Source organism: Narcine bancroftii, chromosome 1, assembly GCF_036971445.1.
Source record: "Narcine bancroftii isolate sNarBan1 chromosome 1, sNarBan1.hap1, whole genome shotgun sequence".
In the NCBI taxonomy this organism is placed as follows: domain Eukaryota; kingdom Metazoa; phylum Chordata; class Chondrichthyes; order Torpediniformes; family Narcinidae; genus Narcine; species Narcine bancroftii.
In genome coordinates this window covers 327,387,736-327,412,205 of record NC_091469.1, presented here as the reverse complement: position 1 = coordinate 327,412,205, position 24,470 = coordinate 327,387,736, and the positions used below count along the sequence as shown (strand labels likewise).

Below are 24,470 nucleotides of genomic sequence, written 5' to 3'. Positions count from 1 at the left end.
ATCAGAGGTCAATTCATGGGACTGTTAAAGCAGCAGAGAGGATCACTGGGGTCACCCTCCCCTTCACCTCATTGATGTGATTTACCAGGATCATTGTTTAAAGAGCACTAACAAAATCATTCAGAACCTCTTCCAACCTGCACGCAGATTCTTCCACTGGAAAAGAGATACAGGGGTATCAGAGCCAGAACCACCAGGCTGAGAAAGTGCTTCTTCCCATGGGCATTGAACCTGTTGAATGAGTGATGAACTGCTCATACAAAGCACAGGTCAAGCAGTTGGACTGAATTAACAGTAAAGAGGAACAGGTTTTTTTCCATAATATTAGTTCACACCATCCACTTCTGTGCATCTTCCAACCACATGTAACATTGCTGGTGACTTGAATTGTACAATAGTTCATTGTGAATGGAGAATATTTTTTGGTTTCCTTGGAAAAGGATTTAAAGATTAGCATCAGGTGACCCTTCAGCAGCTGAGAGAGCAAATTTTGCTTTTAGACATGCAGCACGATAACAGGCCTTTTTGGGCCACGACCCCATGTCACCCAATTAGACAACCCCTGGTTCGTTTTGAAGGGTGGGAGGAAACAGGAGAACCCAGGAAAAACCCACCCAGACACGGGGAGAAATTACAAACTTCTTACAGACAGCATGGGATTTGAACCCCGTCCCGATTACTGGCGCTGTATCAGCGTTGCGTTAACCACTACACTAACCCTGTCGACCTATTATCTGGAGAAAAGCCAGTGATTTTTTTTTAATGAATTAGGTGCATTTACAGGAGTGTATGACATTCCATCTTAGGATTTTGTGGACGTCTGTAATATACATTCTTGTGAGGACTACCTCTTAACCAACAGTCTCTGAAGTGGATGAGAACAAGATTGATCATAAATTCTCATCACCACTATTTTTTCTTGTAGGTTCAGCAAATCGATCGTGTTGTTGAAGTTGTGGAAGAAACAATTAAAGGTGAGTGGGTGGGTCCTTAGATTTACACGTTTGCCTTTACTCTTCCATTTTTTGTATTTAAATTCACTTCCTACAATGAAGTTTATACTGCAAAACAAAACTATGAAGTGATCATAATTTTGCTTACATTTGCATTTTATTTTCTCAGCATAGCTGACAAATTATTGAAAAACAATCTTTGTTCTAATCAAGTTTAACTGGTATCTTGAAATGAAGTAGGTTTCATATTAGATACACCCATCATATGAATTTGGAAGGAAAGCTGTTTATCAGGCATTAGCATATATAAAAAGATTATATTATGAAATTTGAATTAAAAATTTTAAATTTGTGGTTGTTTGCTGATCTATGATGAAGTGTTCAATGCCATACTATTTGGAAACAAGTTATTTTCAGAAACATTTGCCATATGACTGTATAACAACTTTTTTGTGAGATATACCCAACATGGTAGAAAGCTTTCTCATCATTTGAAACCCATGTCGACTGATTATACCCAATTAATCTACTGATCCTTACATTTTGGAAGGTAGGAAAAATCTGGAGCATCTTCGGTAAACCCATACAAGTCACGGAGAGAACATAGAAACTCCTTAAAGACAACGCTGGATTCGAACCCAGGTCATTGGCACTGTCCAAGATTCAAGATTCCTTCATAGTCATGTAATAATACAGAACATGTAATATTGTTCGAAACATTGGCAGCCCGAGCTCCAGATCCAAACCTCTAACATGATCAAGAAGCCTCCAGCACCTGAAACCCTTTGGAAGCCTTTCTTGCGTGACATTGTGTTAACTGTGCATCCCTAAGTGTGAGAATGACCTGCTTCCATCTCAGTTCTGAATTTAACAGATGTGGTCAATGTGGGGCTGCAGTGGTAGAGAAGAATTAATTGATGGGACATGAACTCGATGTTCTCACTTCCAGCGTATATGTTCCTTTTTGCTTTCAGCAGTTCTGGGCTGGGATTCCCTAGAGTTGATGAGAATTATGTACTTTTTCCAGGATGCTTTCAAAATATACATGAATCTTTTCCTCTGACTACTGGAAATGGAAATCTCTTTACTGTAATAGAGTTCAGAATAGAGAATTGTTTTTAGAATCCCGTGTGGATGTGAGTGACTTAATCTACCCAGTGCAGACAACCAAATATGATTAGAGCCTCAGTGGGGATAAGGGCACTGATATTGATTCATGTTATGAATTCACATTTAAAATTTTATATGTACGGTAACAGGCCCTTCAGGCCCATGAACTCATGCTGCTTAAATACCCAATTAAACTACAGCCCAGTATGTTTTGGAGGAAACTGGAGCACCTGGAGGAAACCCACGCAGACATGGGGAGAACATACAAACTCCTTACAAACAGCATGGGATTCGAACCCGGAACACTGGCTCTGTAATAGCATTGCGTTTACCTGCTATGCTCACCATTGCCACCTTATAAATACTGTTAGTTGATTTGGAGGACTTAGCAGAGAGGATAGATTTCTTCAATGCATAAGTAGTGCCTGATGTCAGTAGTCTAAAAGCAGACAAAAGGATCATTGCTGCCTCAGGTTTGAAATCTTGTAATTTAAGCACTCATTTTCTCAGGCAGCCAAAGGCTGCTCTGGCTTACTGAAAGTCAAGTCAAGTTTATTGTCATCTGATTGTACAAGTACAACCTGATGAAACAGCGTTCTCTGGTCCTTGGTGTAAAAACATGTAGACATACACATATAGATTAAAAAAATACATAAGCGGGACAAGTATTATACCTATAAAAATAAATAAATATTGTTTTGTACAAATGAGAGTCTCATGGTTAGTGTGAGCAGTTCCTTTGGTCATTCAACATTTGCACTGGCAGTGGGTAGTATCTGTTCCTCAGCTTGGTGGTGCTGGCTCTGATACTCCTATATCTCTTCCCCAACAGGAGCAGCTGAAAGATGCTGTGTGCAGGGTGGATGAGGTCCTCAATGATTTTACATGTCCTCTAAATACAACAATCCCAGTAGATCACATCAATGGGGGTAGGGTAGGAGGGAGACTCCAGTGATCCTCTCTACCACTCTTATGGTCCTGTGGATTGACTTTCTATCCATTTCTCTGTAGCACCTGTGCCACACTGTTATGCAGCCGGACAGGATGCTCTCGATAGAGCTCCTATAGACATAATGGTGGCCGGTAGTCTCCCCCACTTCAGTCTTCTCAGGAAGTGCAGTCGCTGTTGTGCTTTCCTGACAAGTGAGGAGATGTTGAGTGTCCACAATAAGTCACTAGTTAAGTGAACTCCAACGAGCTTAATGCTCTCCACTATAAAATCATTAATGTGTAGTGGAGGGTGGTCATTCCTGGTCCTTATGAAGTTCACGAGCATCTCCCTCGTCTTGTCCACAATGAGATTCAGGTTGCACCATTTCACAAGATATTCTTCCTCATCTCTCTAAAGTGACTCATTGATGTTGCTGATGAGGCCAACTAGTGATGTGTCATCTGCAAACTTGATGACTCTGTTGGAGCTGGATCTGGCGATACAGTTGTGGGTGAGTAGCATGAACAGGAGTGGACTGAGCACACAGCCCTGAGGTGCACCAGTGCTCAGTGCTTGATATTCTGCTTCCGACCAGGACAGACTGGTCTTTCTGTTAGGACATCCAAGATCTTGTTAAGAGAGGCGTGTTCAGTCCCAGGTGTTGGTTACTCCAATCATTTGTGTCTATCTTTGCTGATAGATGTCTGCCAAGATATGGGAAGTGGTCCATGTGTCTTTTTTTTAGATATCCAGCACAGTTACAGGTCATTTCGACCTATGAGTCCGTGCCGCCTAATTTACACCTAATTAACCTATACCTGTAGTATGTTTCAAACAGTGGGAGGAAACCGGAGCCCCCAGGAAACCCCACACAGACAGGGGGAGAACGTTCAAATTCCTTACAGAAAGTGTCAGATTAGAATCCTGATCATTGGCGCTGTAAAGGCGTTGTTCTAATCGCTATGTCAACCATTTTACCTTGACCTCTATTATCAGAGATGGTGTTGTATAGTGGGAGAAGTGGTAAGGAACCTTTGTTAAGTGCAAGGCTCATTCTTTTGTATGCTTTGAAGAATAACGCACAATAGTTAGGAGATAAGCATTGAAACGTGCATCTACAAGTGTCATCAGATATTTTTTCAGATTTATTGTCAGAGTACATACATGATATCACATACAGCCCTGAGATTGCTTAACTGTACGCAGCTTATACATGTGAACAAACAAAGAACTGTAAACAAACTGACTGTGAAATACAGAGAACAAAAAGAAAGTCAATAAAGTGCACAAGTCAGAGTCCTTTAAATGAGTCTCTGATTTAGTTTGTCATTGAGGAATCTGATGGTGGAGGGTTAGCAGCTGTTCCTAACCTGGTTGTGTGAGTCTTGTGGAATCTATACCTCTTTCCTGATGGCAGCAGCGAGAACAGCATGAGTTGGGTGGTGTGAGTGATGATCAATGCTGCTCTCCGACGGCAGCATTCCCTGTAGATGTTTTCAATAGTGAGGAGGGTTTTGCCTGTGATGTCCTGGGCTGTGCCCACTACCTTTTAGAGGGCTTTATGGTCAAGGGTATTGGTGTTTCCATACCAGACCATGATGCAGCCAGTCAGCACACTTTCTACCACACCTCTGTAGAAATTTGCCAGGGTTTCTGATGTTATACCAAACCTCAGCTAACACTTAAGGAAGTGCTTTCTTCATAATGCCATTAGTTTGTTGGGCCCAGGAAAGATGGTCTGAGATAGTGATTCCCAAGAAATTAAATTTGCTCACCTTCTCTACCTCTGATCCCAGTGGATTGTCTACCTCTGGTTTTCCTTTCCTGAAGTCAACCATCAACTCCTTAGTTTTGATGACATTGAGTGCGAGGTTGTTGTTGGTGCAGCATTTTGGCAAGTTTTCAATCTCCCTCCTGTGTGCTGACTCATCACCTTTATATAACCCATTACCATGGTATCGTTGGCAAATTCGTAGATGATTTTATTGTCGTACCAAGCCAGACAGTTTAGATGTAAAGTGAGTATAGCACGGGGCTAAAAACACAGCCCTGTGGTGCTCTAGTACTGATGAAGATTGTGGAGAATTCCTTACCAATCCTCACTGATTGTGGTCTAGAAGTGAGGAAATCCAGGATCTAATTACACAGTGGGGTGGTGAGTCTTAGAGCCTGCTGATCAATTTTGAACTATAGTCGATGAAGAGCATCTTGATGTTTATATACATCTTCGTGGTCCAGGTGTTCTTGGGCTTGTGTAGAGCCAGCGGGATGGAAACTGCCGTAGACATGTTGCTATGCTAGGCAAATTGGAACATATCCATGTCACCGCTCAGACGCAAGCTGATAAGCTTCAACACCAGCCTTTTAAAACATTTCATCACTGTTGATGTAAGTGCTACTAGTCGATAGTACAGTACTGCACTCTTCTTGTGGGTAACACACCCTGCTGGAATGTGATATTGAAGATATCTGTGAATACCTTGGTAAGTTGGTCTGCCAGGTACTCCATCTGGGCTGGATGTTTTCCTTGGATTCACTCTCCTGAAGGCACCACGCATGTCATCCTCAGAAACAGACAGGATGGGATCATCAGGGGACATGGGGGTGCGAAGGGGTGGCTTTGTTGTTACAGTCGTCACATTGGGATTAGAAGGTATTGAATTCTTCTGTGAGAGAAGCTTTGCCACCTGCTGCTTTACCAGATTTTGTTTTGTAGCAGGTTATGGCATTTAGGCCCTGCTTTTCCCTGAAAAGGGGGGGGGGGGGGGGGGAGGTTGAAGGTTAATTGGTGTATTTGGGAGGCATGGGCTCGTGGACTGGAAGGGCCTTTACCGTGCTGTACATCTAAATTTATAACATTTAAAATTGAAACAGAAAGATGGAGAGGGAGAGCAAAGGGATGGTGACTTGAAGTTATTAAATTCCATATTAAATCATAGGGCCGTCATGTTTCTAAATAGATGAATAAGTATTGTTCCTTGTGTCCATGGGTAACATTTAGAACAGTATAGGAGGCTGGGTTAGAGATCAGAATGGGACTGGAAGCTGCAGTGAATGGGGGTATTCAGCAATTTAAATTTTAAATTCAAACTTAATTAAAATTAAATTAGGCATGGTAACAGGCCATTTCAGCTCACGAGCCCATGCCATTCAATTACACCCAATTGACCAACAACCACCGTATGTTTTTAATGTTTGGAGGAAACCGGAACCTCCAGAGGAAACCCAGGCAGGCACAGGGAGAATGTACAAACTCCTTACAGACAGCATGGGGTTCAAACCCCTGTCCTATTGCTGGTGCTGTAACAGCATTGCGCTAACTTCTACACTAACCATGCTGCCAATGTGGTGCCACTCCCCCCACAAATCTGAATTTAATTTCTCCAATGGAGGGGAGACCACAGTGTGAGCAATGGCAGTACCTTAAATTGAATGAAATGCGAGTAAACTTGATGCCTCAATGGAAATATTGTTTGGGTGTTAGTTGGTGGGAAAAGAAGAGGTGAAAGTGTAATTTGTAATAGACAAGGAAAGGGTATTTTCAAGACTGTACCAATTGCAGGATCACGGTTGCAAATACTCCTTTGAAACGATTATTTGTCAAGTTACCATTGCGAAATGTGATCCTAACACTGCAAACTTTTGATTTAATAAAGCACCAGTTTTAATTATTTGAATTCCCTGTTACTTTCCAGCATATTAGAGGGGTACACTGGGGAGTTGTATCAGAAATACTGGTCAATGAAACTGACTGATGTGAAATTCCAGACTCTGGGCACGAGCCCTCCTGATTCAGACAACAAGTATGTGTGCTGTGTGGTTCAATTTCGAATAAATGAAGGTGCCAAAACTAATGGATGTCCATGCATAATGTATATTTTTTTAAAAAAAGCAAGTGTGGAAGGAAGAGATGGGATTGACTATTCAGTTTGTTCTGGTAGATGAAGCCGACAGGATTATTTGGGGAATCTGGGAGTCCTATCTGAGAGAACAGATTGTAAATGTAAAATTGACTTTTCTCAAAAATAATGACTACTTCACCCATTCAAACATTACTGACCTAGTCACACAACCATGAACCTGAAAATACAGATATTTACTTTCCTTCCCTCAACCATTTAGAACAACCATTCTCCGGGAAGTGGGAGGTATAGCACATTTAACAGAGGGGCCCAGACTGAAGTCATAAAATATTCAAGTTGGGGTTAGATGTGGCGTTCCAGTTAGGGATAGGTGTAGGGTTAAGTTTAGAGTTGTATTTGTGGTTCAAGTTAGGGTTAGAGCTTAGGGGACTCAGGTTATGCTTAGGTTCAGGGTAGGTATGTGGTCCACATTAGGGTTAGGGATAGGTTCATATAGACAGAGCCTAATGTGTATAAAAGTTAACACTAGAAAAGTGCACAAATGGATGTGCAAAGCAGCAGAGCTGCCGGAAATCAGAAAGTTTGGATTGTCAATGGCACAAAGCACGCATGGTGAAGCAGCCATCAAATGGGCAAGTGTGGACAAGCAGGCTAGGGACTGAAAATATCTTAGATTAGCTAAGGGAGGGCTCAGGACATGGGACAAGTGTGCTCATTGTGGATTGGAAGTGTAGAGTGAATAAATAGTTTATTAAATATGATGCAACTTGTGCTTTCTTGTGCTTGCAACAGCAACACTTTGCATTTGCAGGGTCCTAATACAAGTTTTACGAGCCATCCACCTGTACATTCCAAGCTATTATTCTATTCCAAATCATTGAGAAGTCATTGGAATCTATAGCTACCGAGAGACTCCTATATTCTGTTACAAACAATTTACACTTTGATTTTGGGAGCTTGTTGGCCTGGCTTGTTGGTGTCCCAGAAAATCAGCCTCTATCTTCAAGGACTCTCATCACCCAGGCCATGCCCTCTTACTGCTAACAATGGGAAGGAGATACAGGAGCCTGAAGACAAATACCCAACAGTACCAAAACCCCTTCTTCCCCTCTGCCATCAGATTTCTAAATGGACAATGAATCAAAAACCTTTTCCATCTTTTGCACAAATTCATTTAAAAAAATCTAATTCATATCAATACTTGCACCTGTAATGCTGCAAAACAACCAACTTTGTCACACGTTTTTGATAATAAATTCTTTGATTCTGAAAAGTGAGCTACTCTTGAATACAATGGCTATGTTGCAAGCTGGGCCCTTTGTTTTTCTGGTTGGTGTGGTGAGCTCACCAAAGATTTTCATACCACAGGAGGTGCCTCTGGGCTTTGTGGCAGTTGTCATCCGGGTTTGACAGACAAAGAAAGTAGGTGTTTTTTGCAATTCATATGGTCATTAAGTTCTGTCACAAAAAAAGAGTTTGTTTCCCTTGGTGGTATTTTGAATAAGTGAATCATTAACATTGTCAGAATATGTAAATTTGGGATTAATAGAAGGGTGTAATTCAAAAATTAAATTTGCCAAAATTGTTGAATCCCTGGGATATCATGGAGACAACAAAAAATACATATGAATAATGTACTGATTTAATTTCCTACAAGCATGTTTATCATGAGGTGCTGTATTTCAATACAATTGCAACATATTTTTCCATCAAAGAAAATGAGATTTGACTAGCTTGCCCTTTATGAAGATTTGAACATTATGATTCATAGCCTATTGAAATTACAGGTAGTCTCTGCAAAAAAACGAATGGCTGAACAACGAACTGCATTCACTACCTTCCGTAGTTTCTTCTGATCTTCAGCAGGGCAGCCAGCTCCATACCATGCTGGGATAGAGCCATTTGTTCATGTACCTGTCAATAAAAAAATGGAGAACTTTACAAAATTCGTTCATCTTCTAAGAAAGTGTAGTTGCCTCTGTGGCATTCAAATTCATTCAAAGTCTATGAAAACTTAACAATGGTAAAAATAAAAGATGAAACTTTAAAATTATAAAAAGCAATTTAAAATGCATTTTATCTCACTTTAGTTGAATTGAAAGGAAGACCTTTCTTATCCTTTACTCTGCAGTATTTCAAGTGAATTAGTCATGCAGTGTTCAGATATCCCTGTGCAAGAGGGATGACTGAATGCTGTGTTATGGGTCACTGGTGCTGTGCAGTTGATCTGGGATTGTTAACTGAGAACTGGTGACTGGACGTTTGCTTTTGCTCAGGAATACCAATTGTCCATTCCATCATGCAGTAAAACTCGACAGTTTTGAACAGAACTGCTAGTATATTGGTCTGAAGACCCAAGACAACGTGATTATCTATAATTGTTTAGAAAGACTCCATTCTCATTTTTAACACAAGAAAAATAAAGCAGCAAGGATAGCTTGTATCTCAATACATTTGACAATAAACAATTCAATGGTCATGTTGCTTTTGGAACCATGTTAATTTCAAGTTGCATTGCTAAGTTAATTGCATTTATTGTTTTCCATTATTCCAATTTAACATCTGCTTTTTAGTGAAGGATTTACAATCAGCTTAGCATTAAGAGCTACATTGTTTAATTGATACTTTTATTACCTATGAGCTGTGGAAAAAGTAAGGCCATCATTCACTTTTTAAAAATGATTTTGCTTTATTATTTCAATTATCTTGAAAACCTTTAGATGATTTCAGTTTTACAAAAATATATTTCAAATTTTCACTATTTGAAAAAATTATCCGAGTGTTAAACTCTCAGACAAATCAAAAATCAATTGTGAGCTCTGATGGCAAAGCTTCTGACTCAGCTTTGCTGGATGTCGAAGATGTTTTGGAAATGGGCCTCCTCAATGTACTGCAGTAACTTCGGCCACTGAACTGGGTTTGGGGATGCACAATGTCAGTGAGTGTATCAATTGGATTGTGCTACCGAGAATTCTTCTTTTAGTCAACTCAAAATGCGGGTTTGGATAGACAGTGCCCTCCATAATGTTTGGGACAAAGGCACAGTTTTCCCTTTATTTGTCACTGTGCTCCATGGTTTTAAATTTGTAATCCAACAATTCACAACTGATTAAAGTGCACATTCCAGATATTATTCATGGTTATTTGTTTACATTTTGGTTTGACCATGGAGAAATTACAGCACTTTTTATACATGGTTCCCCCATTTCAGGGCACCATAATATTTGGAACATAGCAGTGGTATGTATATTAAACTAGTCATGTGTAGTTCTTTGTTGCATATCCCTTGCATGCAATGACTGCTTGAAGTCTGTGATTCATAGACATCACCAGGTCCTGAGTATTTTCTCTGATAATGGTTTGCCAGGCCTCTACTACAGCCATCTTCAGCTCCAGCTTTTTTTTTGGAGGGGGGGGGGGGTCCTTTTCTTTTCAGCATGTGGAAGGCATACTCAATTGGATTTGGATCAAGCGACTGACTTGGCCATTCAAGAATTTTCCAGTTTTTAGATTTGAAAAACTCCTTTGTTGCTTCAGTAGTACATTTGGGATCATAGATTTGCTGTAGGATGAAGCGCTGTCCAATGAGTTTGGAGGCATTTATTCTAACTTGAGCAGGTAAGATGTTTCTATACACCTCAGGGTTCATTTTACTGCTGCCATCAGCAGATGCATCGTCATGAAATACCTGTGCCAGCCACACATGCCCAGATCATAACACCCCCAACATCATGTTTCACAGGTGAGGTGGTATGCTTTGGATCTTGGGCAGTTCCTTTATGCCTCCACACTTTTCTCTTGCCATCACTCTGATACAGGTCCACAAGTCCTTTTTCCAGAATTCTACAAGCTCTTGAATACTTCTTGGCAACTGTAATCTGGCCATCTTGTTTCTGTGGCTAACCAGTGGTTTGCATCTTGCAGCTTAGCCTCTGTATTTCTGTTCATGAAGTTTTCTGCAGACAGTAGTAATTGACCATCCACACCTGCCTCCTGAAGAGTGCTTCTGACCTTTTGGATATGTGTTTGGGGATTTTTCTTCATTATGATAAGAATTCTTCTGCAATAGCAGTGGAGGTCTTCCTTGGCCTACCAGTCCCTTTGCGATTACTGAGCTCACCAGTATGCTCTTTCTTAGTGATGTTCCAAACAGTTGATTTTGCTAAGGCTTGGGTAACATCTCTTACTCTTTTATTCTTTATTTTTCAGCCTCATAATGGCTTCTTTGACTGTCATTGGCATGGTTAGTGTAGCAGTTAGCGCAAAGTTGTTAAAGCTGCAGCGATCAGGACCGAATTCAAAACCCGCGATGTCTGTAAGGAGTTTGTTCGATCTCCCCGTGTCTGCGTGGGTTTGTCCCAGGGACTCCATTTTCCTCCCACTGTTCAAAATGTACTGGGGCTGTAGGTCAATTGGGCAGCATGGGCTTGTGGGCCAGAAGGTCCTGTTACTGTGTTGTATGTCTAAATTTAAAATTTAAACTCTGGTCCTCATGTTGAAAAATGATGATCAAAAGCTTAGAAGCAAGTCTGTCTATCTTATACCTGCACCAATGAAGCAATTAAACATACCAGATAATCACAAACACTTGTGAAACCAAATGTCCCAAACATTATGGTGCCTGAAATGGGGGAACTATGTATAAAAAGTGCTGTAATTTCGACATGGTCAAACCAAAATGTATACAAATAACCATGAATAAAATCTGGAATGTGCACTTTAATCAGTTGTGAATTGTTTGATTACAAATGTAAAACTGTGGAGCACAGGGGCAAAGAAAAGAAAAAAGTTCCAAACATTATGGAGGTCACTGTATGTAAGTGGAGGAAGAAGAAACAATGAATAAGTCATGCATGATTGGAAATATTTCCAAAATGTTCTACAGTGGAGGGACTTTTAAGAATTATTTAATGACTTTATGGTAGTTTGCTCTAAAGCTGATAAAAACAAAGGCAGGAAATGAGAATTTCAGGTAACCAGGGTCCAATTTACTGGAAAGTAATTGTGCCATGTTTGAAAACTCAGAATAAGGTGATTTTAAATGATATTTTGGTGTTGGGTATCACCACCAATGCTGTACCATTCCCATTGGTCAGAGTTGCATATTGTGCATAATAACATGCTTGTTCTGCCTGATTTTTCCTGTTCTTGAAAAATTATAATTTCGAGTGCAGTTTTAAAATGGATTAATTACCAGCTGCTTGGAATCTGTCAAAAATTATGGGGTTATTTCTTTTAATCCCATTAATGGATGCATGGCTATTTGTAACAATTAATAAATCTTAAAAATCAAACAAATCACAAAACTGTTCTTCCCAAACCAAAGAATAAATACTAATTCTGTATACTTTAGTTTCTTAAGAAAACCATATATATATATATATATATATATATATAAATATATACGAACAGTTTAATTAATTGGATTTGGTTATTTGTTCATATATATGGTATGGAAAACAACCACGAGTAATTAAAGTCCATCGTCAGAAAACTATTAGGAATGGGGGAACGTCACTTAACATTTTCAATTTTATTACTGGGTGTTTATTTTTATTATTAAAATTTGATAAATTAGCAAGTCACCCTTCTTGGGCAGAAATGGAACTGAACTTTTCTAAGAAATTGTCTACGTTGGCAATTTTAGGTTCTACTTTATCCTTTTCATTTTCTAAATTGCCACATAATCTGATAAATGAGAATAAGATTGAGATTATGGGCTCAATTTAGAAAAGGTTTTGGTTATAATAATTTTTCTCTGGCTAGTTCTATTATGGATAACCATTCATTCCTGTCTTCAGTATTGGATGAAGGCTTTAAGGAATGGTATTAAAAATTGTAAAGATTTATTTATTTGAAATAACTGCTACTTTTGAACATTTGTCAATTAAAATTAAGCTCTTTTTAAGATATTTGCAAGTTAGGAATTTTGTTCAGTCTAAATTGAACGTTTTTCCTCGAATCGCAGATATGAGTATACTTGACATACTTTTTGATCTACAATTTGTTTATAGTGGATTGATATCACGTATTTATATTGATCTATTGGATTTAACATTAGCCCCAATTGCTAAGATTAAAAATGATTGGGAGTGTGAATTTACATAACTTTTTCAGATGAGGATTGATATTCCACTCTTAGTTTGTTCAAAGAATCTTCATTTTGTGCAAGGCACTGTTTATTACAATTTAAGGTGGGACACAGAACACCTATGTCTAAACTTAAATTCTCCCTTTCTATGCAGATGTTGATCAATTTTGTGAAAAGTGTAACATTTTTGAAGCTTCACTGATTCATATGTTTTGGCAGTGCCCTTAAGTTTAGAAGATATTGGCAGAATATTTTTCATTCTTTGTCAACGATTTTTAAGATTAAATTAGATCCTTGCTCTTTAACTGCACTATTTGGTTTTTCACGTGAATCAGATAAATTTTTACCGCCATCTCAAGAAAAAGTTTTAGCTTTTAGCACGTTGATAGCCAGACGAGCAGTTTTAGTAAAATGGAAAGATGAACTCTCACTGACTCATGCACAGTGGTTACAGGATGTAATGTCATATCTAAGCTTAGAGAAAATTAGTTATAATATTAAGCATAAAAAGTTACAGTTTGAAAAGGTAGGGGGCCCATTATAGAATACTATCATAATTGGTAGTTTCAGATGATTTGGGTGCTCCAGTGCTGATCCGTCCGTCTTCTGGAGGTCGCGACTTGATCCATCTTTGTATTTTTCTTGTAAACTTGATTCGAGAGAAGGGTTAGATTAGTATTAGTTTTAGGTTGTTTTTCTTTTAGATAAATGGATTTATGGGGTTGAATTATGATAATATCCCTTTATTCAGATTTTATTAAGCTATAATGCTATTTGTCATAATAGTATTTAACTGATTTATAAGTATAATCATTTTAATAGACAATCATAAAAGGGATGGAATTTAAAATTTGTCATATTGTGCATTTAATTTTGTTATGTATATGTTATTTTTTTCCTTGCTTTATTAATATCTTGTATATGGATTGTTATGTTAAACTCAATAAAAAATATTTTAAAAGGGAAAAAAAGAATTATTTTGAAGTTTGGTGTTTGGAAGTCATTAAGACAAATTTTCATTGTGTGATACACAAGCATCAGAATGGTACACTACCATCAGTATAAAAAATTCCTATTGGTAATGCAATTCCAGGTGCTTACTGCTAACTCAGCATTCAACTAAGAGTTGCAGTCTGCTATTTTTGAATAAGAAAATTGCCTTTTCAAACTGAAACTTATTGTCGAACTAAAAGGATGCATTTTGTTTTGAAGGTCACTCTGTGAGACTACTGGGTCAGAAAAAGGAAAAAGGAAAACGGTTAGGGGGAGCTCGATTGGATTTGCCGAAGATTAGGAAAAACCCTTTGATAGAAATTATTTCAGTCAACACCGGGTAAGATTCTTTAAAATATACCTATGAAGTATTGAGCAGTTTTGAAGGATTTAAAAAAAAATTAAGAAGTTGCCAAATTAACCTACACATCTGAAAATGTGCCATGCGATTCATATCATTTGCCTGACGTATTTAATGTTTTCAGTGAATTACGCTTCTGCTGCAAGTTTTCAATGTCATGACATGATGTTATGAGATTCCTAGAACTTTGTGTTTGTGGAGATTATTCTCATTGCAATTCTGTCTTCTTTTTTTTGGCTTGGCTTCGCGGACGAAGATTTATGGAGGGGGTAAAAAGTCCACGTCAGCTGCAGGCTCGTTTGTGGCTGACAAGTCCGATGCGGGACAGGCAGACACGGTTGCAGCGGCTGCAGGGGAAAATTGGTTGGTTGGGGTTGGGTGTTGGGTTTTTCCTCCTTTGCCTTTTGTCAGTGAGGTGGGCTCTGCGGTCTTCTTCAAAGGAGGTTGCTGCCCGCCGAACTGTGAGGCGCCAAGATGCACGGTTTGAGACGAGATCAGCCCACTGGCGGTGGTCAATGTGGCAGACACCAAGAGATTTCTTTAGGCAATCCTTGTACCTCTTCTTTGGTGCACCTCTGTCACGGTGGCCATTGGAGAGCTCGCCATATAACACGATCTTGGGAAGGCGATGGTCCTCCATTCTGGAGACGTGACCCATCCAGCGCAGCTGGATCTTCAGCAGCGTGGACTCGATGCTGTCGACCTCTGCCATCTCGAGTACTTCGACGTAATCTTATCTTTAATACCTCTTTGTTATTCAGCCATCTGAAAGTTAAAGTAAGGTACAAACTTTTCCCATGTGTTTCCGCAAGTAATTTCAAAGGGAATTTTCGACAAAGAGCATTTCAAAATCACAAAAAGAGTGCAATCACTGTGCCTTTTTGTGATTGTCTAAGATGATTTTTATATTTCTTCCTTTTGTGCTTTTAGTTCTATATCTTCAAACCACATAATGAAACTGAATTTTGGATGCATATGTATTGGGCAGGATTGTACTTGGTTTCACCTGATGCCCATACTTTGTCCCCGAGCTAATTCATCAGCTGCTTTTGCTGCAGTGGCACCTTTTACATTGGCAGTCTCTGCTCCCTGATCCTCCTGTGGCAGGGAGTACAGGCAGTAAGCAGTAGCTGGGCCTCATTCTGTTCAGTGGCAGATCAGAGGTTCTGGGATCAGAGTTCCACCTTCAATACTGCAGAGGTTGAAAACAAGCTGAATGTCGGGCACAGTCTGAACATAGAGTAGGATTCCGATATTTTTTAGTGGTATTTTTTAGTCCCTGGGAAAATGCATTGCTTCAGTAACTTCAAATAAACAAAAAAAAAACCTTAATGCATTCAATACCCTCTCCACTTTTGTCCTTTCCTCTGGATATTCAGCCAATGGTTTAACCCTAGGATCACCACACTCCTGCAAATCCAGTTTCTCATAGCACCCTCTCTCACTTTTGTCTCATCATTGAATACCATATGGCAAGTTTTCAAATGACTTGGCTGGGCTAAGTGTACACAATAGGGTAATGCCTGGGATGGATCAAACCTCTGTTTCCTATGGGTCAGAATAAGGAGTGAATGGTTTAGGTCAAAGTTCAGAAGTGGTGGGAGGATGGGGGAGTATGCTTTGTTGAAAGTGAGTAATTTCATGCATTCTGCTTGTTCTCTTCCCATCCTCGTCCTTTATTCAATCCCTGAATGTCCCCTCTAATCCTCTCTCAACTAGCATTTTCTTCACTTACCCATGTACACCCTCCCTCTTTCCCCACCACCTCACTCTCTTGCTGTACTTTCCATTCCCTCCTAATTCTTTGCTCCCCAACTCTTATCATTCCTTCCTGTCACAGGCCTCCCATTCTCTCTCCTTTCTGTTACTCTCACTGGCATTTTCTCTCCACCTTCCCTGCTTCCCACTCTCATTCTCTATTCCCTATTCCATCTTTTCCTCTTTCCACCTTCCCCTTCACCCTTCCACTCTCTCCATCTCTCCTTTCCTTTCTCAATCTCTGTCTCCATTTGCTGTCCTTTCCATTTTCTCTCACCCCTTCTTGCACCTTCAGCTCACTTTGCATTGCTCCATCTCTTCCTTCTTTTTACTTTTCTCTCACTGCCCATTCCTTCCTTCTCCATCTCATTCCACCAACCGCATCTCCCGTTCCCTTTGTCCCCTTCTCCCAGCATGTAGTCAGCTTTCACTTGCATACCTCAGGCCAGGATGTGGCATTTAACATGGAATATTTTCTCTGGGTGTGGTAGTGACGTTGATGCGGGGTCTAAGTGTGTGCTGGATCTAGATATGGGGTTTCAATATGTGCTGGGGCTAGCTGTAGGGTCTGTGAGTGTGAGATCTGAGTGTGTGCCAGATTTGGGTGTGGTGGGAGTAAGATTTGAGGATGAGCTGGCTCTGCGGTTGAGGTCTAAGTGAGAATAGGGTCTGAAGTGAAGACTGAGTGTGTGTGTTGTGGGTTTTGGGGCAAGTCTGAGAGTGAGCTGGGTATGAAAAAATGAATTCCAATATGTGTGCTATTTGGTGAGAGTGTGCTTTGAAGTTCCAGAAGTGGTTTGGCATTCCAGAATGGAGTGTGACTTTGGAGAGTTCAGTTTGATGTTTCAGAGTGGTGTGATGTTCCAGAGAGGGGTGTGATGTTCCAGAGAGGGGTGTGATGTTCCAGAGAGGGGTGTGATGTTCTAGAGAGGGGTGTGATGTTCCAGGGAGGGGTGTGATGTTCCAGAGATGGGTGTGATGTTCCAGAGTGTGTTTTGATGTTCCAGGGTGCAATATGATGTTCCAGAGAGAATTTTATGTTCAGAGAGCGATTTGATGTTCCAGAGTGTGTTAATATTGATTCACGAGTCAACGTACTGGGTGCTGGGTTTGGAAGTTTGAAGACTGACAGTCTGCTGTGTTAGATTTGTGAGGTGCAATCACAGGCCTGTTGAGAATTCTGACTTTGCACTTATGTTGGTATTCAGAATTTTGGTAGCATACTGGTGTTGAACTTGGTGTTGGGATCTGGAGTGATCTTTTTGGTCCTGGTGCTGAGTCAGTGGTGATAATATAATCTGGCCACAGAGGGAGGAACTGACAGTGAGATACTAGTGTTGTGAGGTCCAGCATTACGTGAGCCAAGGTCCACTGGTTAGTCTCTTTAAAACTCCTCTAATATTAATTTTTCTCTTCAGTCTGCAAGAAAAATATGGTATTAATTTGTGATTGCATTACGCTAGTTGAAATTAAACACATGGAAGCCTAATAAATAAAGCCAATTATAATTGCAGCTTTGCATATTCTCTTCGTGATTGGTAATGGCATTACTAAAAAGAGTCAAATTCCGTAAAGTTCATGATTAGAAAAGAAAGTGAGGAACAGACATCTGGCTTCTTGAGTTTACTCTACTATGTACTAACATTCCGGCTTTTCCAGCCCTTATCCACTGCACATCCTTTTGATTCTCTTCGTATTCCAAACTCAATCACCGTCTTGAATGACTGAGCCACCACAGCCTTCCAGGTAGAGAATGTATTAAAGACCGGTGTATTTAAGGCAGAGAAAGGTGCTTGATTAGCCAGAGCATCAAAGGTTATGGGGAGAAGACCAGGCAGTGGGGCTGAGTGGGAAAATGGATCGGCTGATGATTGAATGGCAGGACAGACTCAATCGGCTAAATAGCCTATTTTCTGCTCCTCTGTTTTATAGTTTCATGACAGAGATTTAACTATCATCTGAGTGAAAACATTTCTCCTCATCAAGTCTTAAACAGGGTATCCCTTGCTTCTGAGGCTATGAATCCTGGATTCTAAGCCAGGGGAGGGATCCACCTTGAATCTTTTGTTTTCCAGAAATTTTAGTTTCAAGGGAATGTTCTCTCATTCTCTACCATACTCAAGAAAATGCAGACCAAACGTATTCAACTGGTCACCTCATGAACAAATTTAGTGATGCATTGCTGCATTCCCTTTGCAGAAAATGCTTCCTTTCTTCAGTAAAAAGATCAAAAGTGAACAATATTCCATGTTCAGTGTCATCAAGGTCTGATACAATTTCAGTCAGACTTCCTGAAATTCTCTTGCAATAGAGCAAACATATAGTTTACCTTCCAAAATACTGTAGCACCTGGATTTTGGCTTCTGTAACTTAGACACAAGCACACCTGGATGTCACGGTAAACAAGAGCTCCAAGGTGGATGAATCTCATGTTAAACAATATAATTTGCTGCATGATTATGTTACAGTGCCTCTTTTTGAACTATTTTCTTTATGATTACACTACTCATAATTTACAGCACAATGCCTAGAGGCAATAATCACTTCAACTGCAAAATACAAGTTTGTTGTCATTTGGTATTACTTATATTATTTCTTTGACTTGGTTGGGCTTTCTCAGAATAATTCCACCTTGTTTAAGGTCATTTCTAACAGATGTGTGAAAAACAGTGAAGGTTTATCAGGTGCAGTGGTAAAATTTAGAAGTAAAAAGAAATCGATCATATCTAAATAATAACATGCGGGATCATCTGAGATAACCTCCTTTTTCCAGAAATGTGGCTTCCCCTCCACTTTCATTAACTCGGCCTTCACCCATATGTCCTCCATTTCCTGCACATCTGCCCTGGCCCACTCCGCACCCACAAACAACAGGGACAGGATTCCCCTGTCCTCACCTACCATCCCACCAGTCCAACACCAGTCACCGTATCCAACATATCATCCTCTGCAAATTCCACCACATACATCGTGATCTCACCACCAGATATATCTTTCCCTCTCCTCCCCTCTCTGCCTTCTACTCCCTCCATGACCCACTCCTCCACTCATCCCTTCCCACCTTCTCCTGTGACCACAGAAACTGCTGTTCTTGTGTCCAGACTTCCTCCCTCACTATCATTCAGGCCCCAAACTGTCCGTGCAAGTGAAGTACATCAAAGAGACTGGACGCAGACTGGGAGATTGCCTCCTTGAGTACCTTAGCTCTGTCCATGGTAATAGCGTGGACCTCCCAGTGGCAACCCATTTCAAATCCCTGCTCCATTCCCTTGCTGACATGTCTGTCCATGATCTCCTGTACTGCCCAACTGAGACCACTCTCAAAATAGAAGAACAACACCTCATTTTACGTCTGGGCACCCTCCAACCAGATGGCATTAACATCAACCTCTCTGTTAGGCTCCTTTCTCTCATTCCCTAAACCTATGTCTCCTTTCCTCCAGCTCCCCTCTCCTTGTGCATGTCTCTCTTTCTTTCTCCCCTTCTCTTTTTCTCTCTCTACTCCCCTTTCCTCCTTTCTTCTACCTCTGCATTCACAGAGCTATCCCCCTTTCCTGATCATTTCTTATCTCCTGGCCCCCTATCTATGTCCACCTCTGTTCTCTTGCCTGTTGGCTTATGCTCCTCCTCCTGCCCCTTCTTCCCTCCTCCCCTAACCATCTTATTCAGGAACTTGTCTGTTTTTTGCTCATACCTTGACCAAGGGCTCAAGTCTCCTGTGGACTCAGCGAACCTGCTGAATTTCTCCAGCTCTTTTATACCAAAATAAAATATCCATTGTGACTTTTGACACGTGTTTTCAAAAAAATATTAATATCCTTCAAGAGATATTGTTATGCAGTTTGTACATAGTTAAAAATCCAATTGATTACTCCCTGACTTTGTTCACCAGAGAAAACACAAAGATTAAGTTAACCATGCAGCCCAATTTAATGACATTACCAGCACTTACAGGAAGTCCCTGATTTGCAAATGCTTATGGTTGCAAGACTGTTCATAAGTTGATCTGTTTGTAGGCCAGATCAGTGTTAATTTCTTGGCTCATGAGACAATTACAATTCAACTTGGGGATCAGAGACGGTGAACAAAAGAGGGCAAAGAAAGATTAAAGGATAAAAATACTGAGCTGAAGTTTGCTATGTTTCAGGATAGAATGTAAATCTATTAACCCAGCTGCATTTCAAATTAAAACTACAAAATAGGGATAGAGGAATGAGATGGTGCCAAACCCATTACTTTATTAGTTTCGCATTTTTTGGCTATATGACTGCAAGTGTCAGGCATCCAGTAATTTTAAGCAAAATCTCTCACTCACTGATACTTATAGCAATTTGTATTGGAACTTGATGTTAGTGCAGGTGCTCGTATGCCAGTGTGCGTCAATCAAAGTACTTTCCATGCACGAAATTGTGAACATCAGTGAAGAATTCATAACTTTAAATTTTAGTTCCTGGATTTTGAGACTTTTCCACTGCCTTTGAAAATTAACTGCTCTCTGAATTGCATAAGCTTTGATCCATTGCCTCCATTTTTGAGCAGGTCCTTTTAGAAGGCTTAGGTCTGAAATGTTTGTTATATATCTTTATCTCCTATGGACGCTTCTTCATCTTTTTCAAACAGCTACCTCGACTACACCTCTTCACAACCTGTCCCCTGAAAGGATTCCATTCAATTCTTCTGCCTCCATTGCATCTGCTCCCAGGATGAGGACTTCCAAGCCAGATCATCAGAGATTTCCTCCTTCTTCAAACAACATGGTTTCCCTCCACTACCATCAAATCAACCCTCACCTGCATATCCTCCATAACTCTCTTTTTAATACTTTTTATGGAGTGCTCTTTCAAAGCATGGCCACGTCTCAGCAGAAAACTTCTTTAACATTCATGCTTTTCAGATAGTCTTCCAGCGTTGTTGATTCATCTACAATTCTACGAATTAATTCATGCCTGTAATTCTTCTTGAACGCAGAGATGATCCCCTTATCTAGGGGCTGGATCTTAGATGCAGTGGTTTTTGGAAGGTAAGAAACTTGGATCTTTCAATCACAGCTTAATTGATTGGACCATCTACCTTGGACCATCCCATCCCCATGCGCCACAAGGAAAGGATTCCCTCTGTCCTCACTTACACCCCATCAGCCTCTGCATCCAACACATCCTCCTCTGGCATTTCCACCACCTTCTACGTGATTCCCTCTCATCCCCTCTCCGTCTTCTGCCAGGATTGCTCCCTCTGTGACTCCCTTGTCCACTCCTCTTTCCCCACGAATCATCCCCATGGCACCTACCCCGTGACTGCACGAGATGCTCCACATGTCCACAAAGAGTACTTCCAAGTGAAGCAACATTGCACTTGTCGATCTGCAGAGAGTCATTTACTATATCCGGTGCTCCTGTTGTGGTGTCCTCCACATCAGAGAGACTGGGCTCAGACTGGGAGATTACTTTGTTGAGCACCTCGGCTCTGTCTACAGCAATAGTGTGGATCTCCCAGTGGCCACCCATTTCAATTCCCCATCCCATTCCCTTGTTGACATGTCTGTCCATGGTTTCATATACTGCTAGACTGAGACCACCCGTAAATTGGAGGAACAGCATCCCATTTTTCGCCTGGCCATCCTTCATCTGGATGGTATTACCATCGATCTTTCCGGCTTCCATTAAACCCCTTCCCCTATCGCCTTTCCTCCAGTTGTCTGTCTGTCTGTCTGTCTGTCTCTCTCTCTCTCTTTCTCCATCTCCTTTTGCAGAGCTGAAATCAATTCTCACCTCTATCTTATCATATCCAATTAACACTTTTGGTTGGCCTGGACTCCTCCCCCAGCCAGTCTTGTCTTTATTCTGATGCCTTCCTGTTCTTTTCTTATTCCATGAAGAAGGGCACAGGTTTGAAATGTCAGTAATATATCTTTACCTCCTATGGACACTGCGAGTCTGGCTGAGTTCCTCCAGCATTTCTGTATTTTTACTGCAATCACAGCATCTGCAGACTTTCGTGCTTCATTATTATCCCTGTCAATATTCTGAAGTAATGCATTCATTTTTCATTGTAGAAAGACATTCTTTTAAAGTCCCTTTTCAATTTCAGGCTCATTACCCATAAACTGCTAGTCTTGCAATGGCAGAATCAGCAATTGTACCAATTGAGATTTGAATCAAAGAATTCTTGGTGTAATTAATCTGATACTAATCTGATTTTGGGTTGGAACCTGCTGTGAAATATCATGAATTCAACCCAGAACGTCTGGCATTTAACTCCCATGAGCATCAGCACTTTTGGGATTCCTATGTGAATGAGGAAGTCAGAAGCTTGCTTACTGGTCTCTGCTGGTAATTCCTGGCAATGTTCTGATGTCATATGCTGCACACACAAGATGGAGGATGAAGTTGCTGAATCCCAACACGATTATTGGAAAATCTTCCATTTTATCCCATGCCTGGAGAGAGAACTAATTTATTTGTATAAAGAAGGACAAGAATAAATTGGTTTGCTTTGCTTTGTTTGATATTTTTGGTTATGTAAGAATTTTAATATCTGTTAAGCTTTTTGAATGTCAAAGTCCCACAGAGTGACACAACATGGAAACATGCTCTTTGGCCAACGAAGTCTTTGCTAATCATCATTCCTACATTTATCTCTTTTTAATCTGCCACATTCCAAGGAACCCAACTGATTCTATCCCTTAACTCAACACAGGGGGCAAAATATCTTCTTTGGCTTGGCTTCACGGATGAAGATTTATGGAGGGGTAATGTCCACGTGAGCTGCAGGCTCGTTTGTGGCTGACAAGTCCGATGCGGGACAGGCAGACACGGTTCCAGCGGATGCAGGGGAAAATTGGTTGGTTGGGGTTGGGTGTTGGGTTTTTCCTCCTTTGTCTTTTGTCAGTGAGGTGGGCTCTGCGGTCTTCTTCAAAGGAGGTTGCTGCCTGCCGAACTGTGAGGCGCCAAGATGCACGGTTTGAGGCGATATCAGCCCACTGGCGGTGGTCAATGTGGCAGGCACCAAGAGATTTCTTTAGGCAGTCCTTGTACCTCTTCTTTGGTCCACCTCTGTCACGGTGGCCAGTGGAGAGCTCGCCATGTGACACGATCTTGGGAAGGCGATGGACCTCCATTCTGGAGACGTGACCTGCCCAGCGCAGTTGGATCTTCAGCAGTGTGGATTTGATGCTGTCGGCCTCTGCCATCTCGAGTACTTCGATGTTAGGGATGAAGTCGCTCCAATGAATGTTGAGGATGGAGCCGAGACAACGCTGGTGGAAGTGTTCTTGGAGCCGTAGGTGATGCCGGTAGAGGACCCATGATTCGGAGCTGAACAGGAGTGTGGGTATGACAATGGCGCTGTATACGCTAATCTTTGTGAGGTTTTTCAGTTGGTTGTTTTTCCAGACTCTTTTGTGTAGTCTTCCAAAGGTCTATTTGCCTTAGCGAGTCTGTTGTCTATCTCGTTGTCGATCCTTGCATCCGATGAAATGGTGCAGCCGAGATAGGTAAACTGGTTGACCGTTTTGAGTTTTGTGTGCCCGATGGAGATGTGGGGGGGCTGGTAGTCATGGTGGGGAGCTGGCTGTTGAAGGACCTCCGTTTTCTTCAGGCTGACTTCCAGGCCAAACATTTTGGCAGTTTCCGCAAAACAGGACATCAAGCGCTGAAGAGCTGGCTCTGAATGAGCAACTAAAGCGGCATCGTCTGCAAAGAGTAGTTCACGGACAAGTTGCTCTTGTGTCTTGGTGTGAGCTTGCAGGCACCTCAGATTGAAGAGACTGCCATCCGTGCGGTACCGGATGTAAACAACGTCTTCATTGTTGAGGTCTTTCATGGGTTGTTTCAGCATCATGCTGAAGAAGATTGCAAAATATAGCAACAAGCTTACCTACCAATCTGCATATCTTTGGGATACGGGAGCTAACTTATTTTGTTACACATATACTGTTGTTACGAGCCCAGAGGACCCCAAAACCCAGCAGCAATAGAAATTCACCAACACAAATGGTTACTTAAACAAAAGTTGCTTTTAATTATCTTCAAACATAAAAACAGGATCAAACTTTAACTTATTACCATTAACTTAACCAGTTTCTAATTCTAAGCGCATGTGTATGTAAAGTGTATATGTTCAGGAAAGTTCTTTGATTCACTGTCCAATCTCACTTCTCACTCCTCCAAGTTCACCAGTATCAGGCAATTCTTATACAGGTACACAATTCTTTATCCGGAACCCGAGGAGGACAGTGTGTTCCGAATTTTGGATTTTTCTGGATTTCGGAACAAAATCTTATTAACTGCCCCAGATTTAAACCCACCTGAATTATGCTACCGTATCCACCCCCTTCCAGTCGCGCTGGCGTCTCTCTCCCCCCTGCCCACTTGAGTTGCGCTGCCGTCTCTACTCCCAACCCGCCCAAGTC

At 40.9% G+C, this 24,470-nt stretch overlaps 1 protein-coding gene across 7 annotated transcripts in view; it reads left to right on the top strand.

Annotated features, from left to right (window-relative positions):
- Positions 1-24,470, top strand: part of cdkal1 (CDK5 regulatory subunit associated protein 1-like 1) — a 713,853-nt gene that overhangs the window by 192,631 nt on the left and 496,752 nt on the right. For all 7 annotated transcript variants that reach the window (XM_069907872.1, XM_069907906.1, XM_069907889.1 and 4 more), the window contains 2 exons: positions 926-974; positions 14,161-14,281. In XM_069907872.1, the coding sequence (XP_069763973.1) occupies positions 926-974; positions 14,161-14,281 (170 nt within the window). The remainder of the gene's footprint in view (positions 1-925; positions 975-14,160; positions 14,282-24,470) is intronic.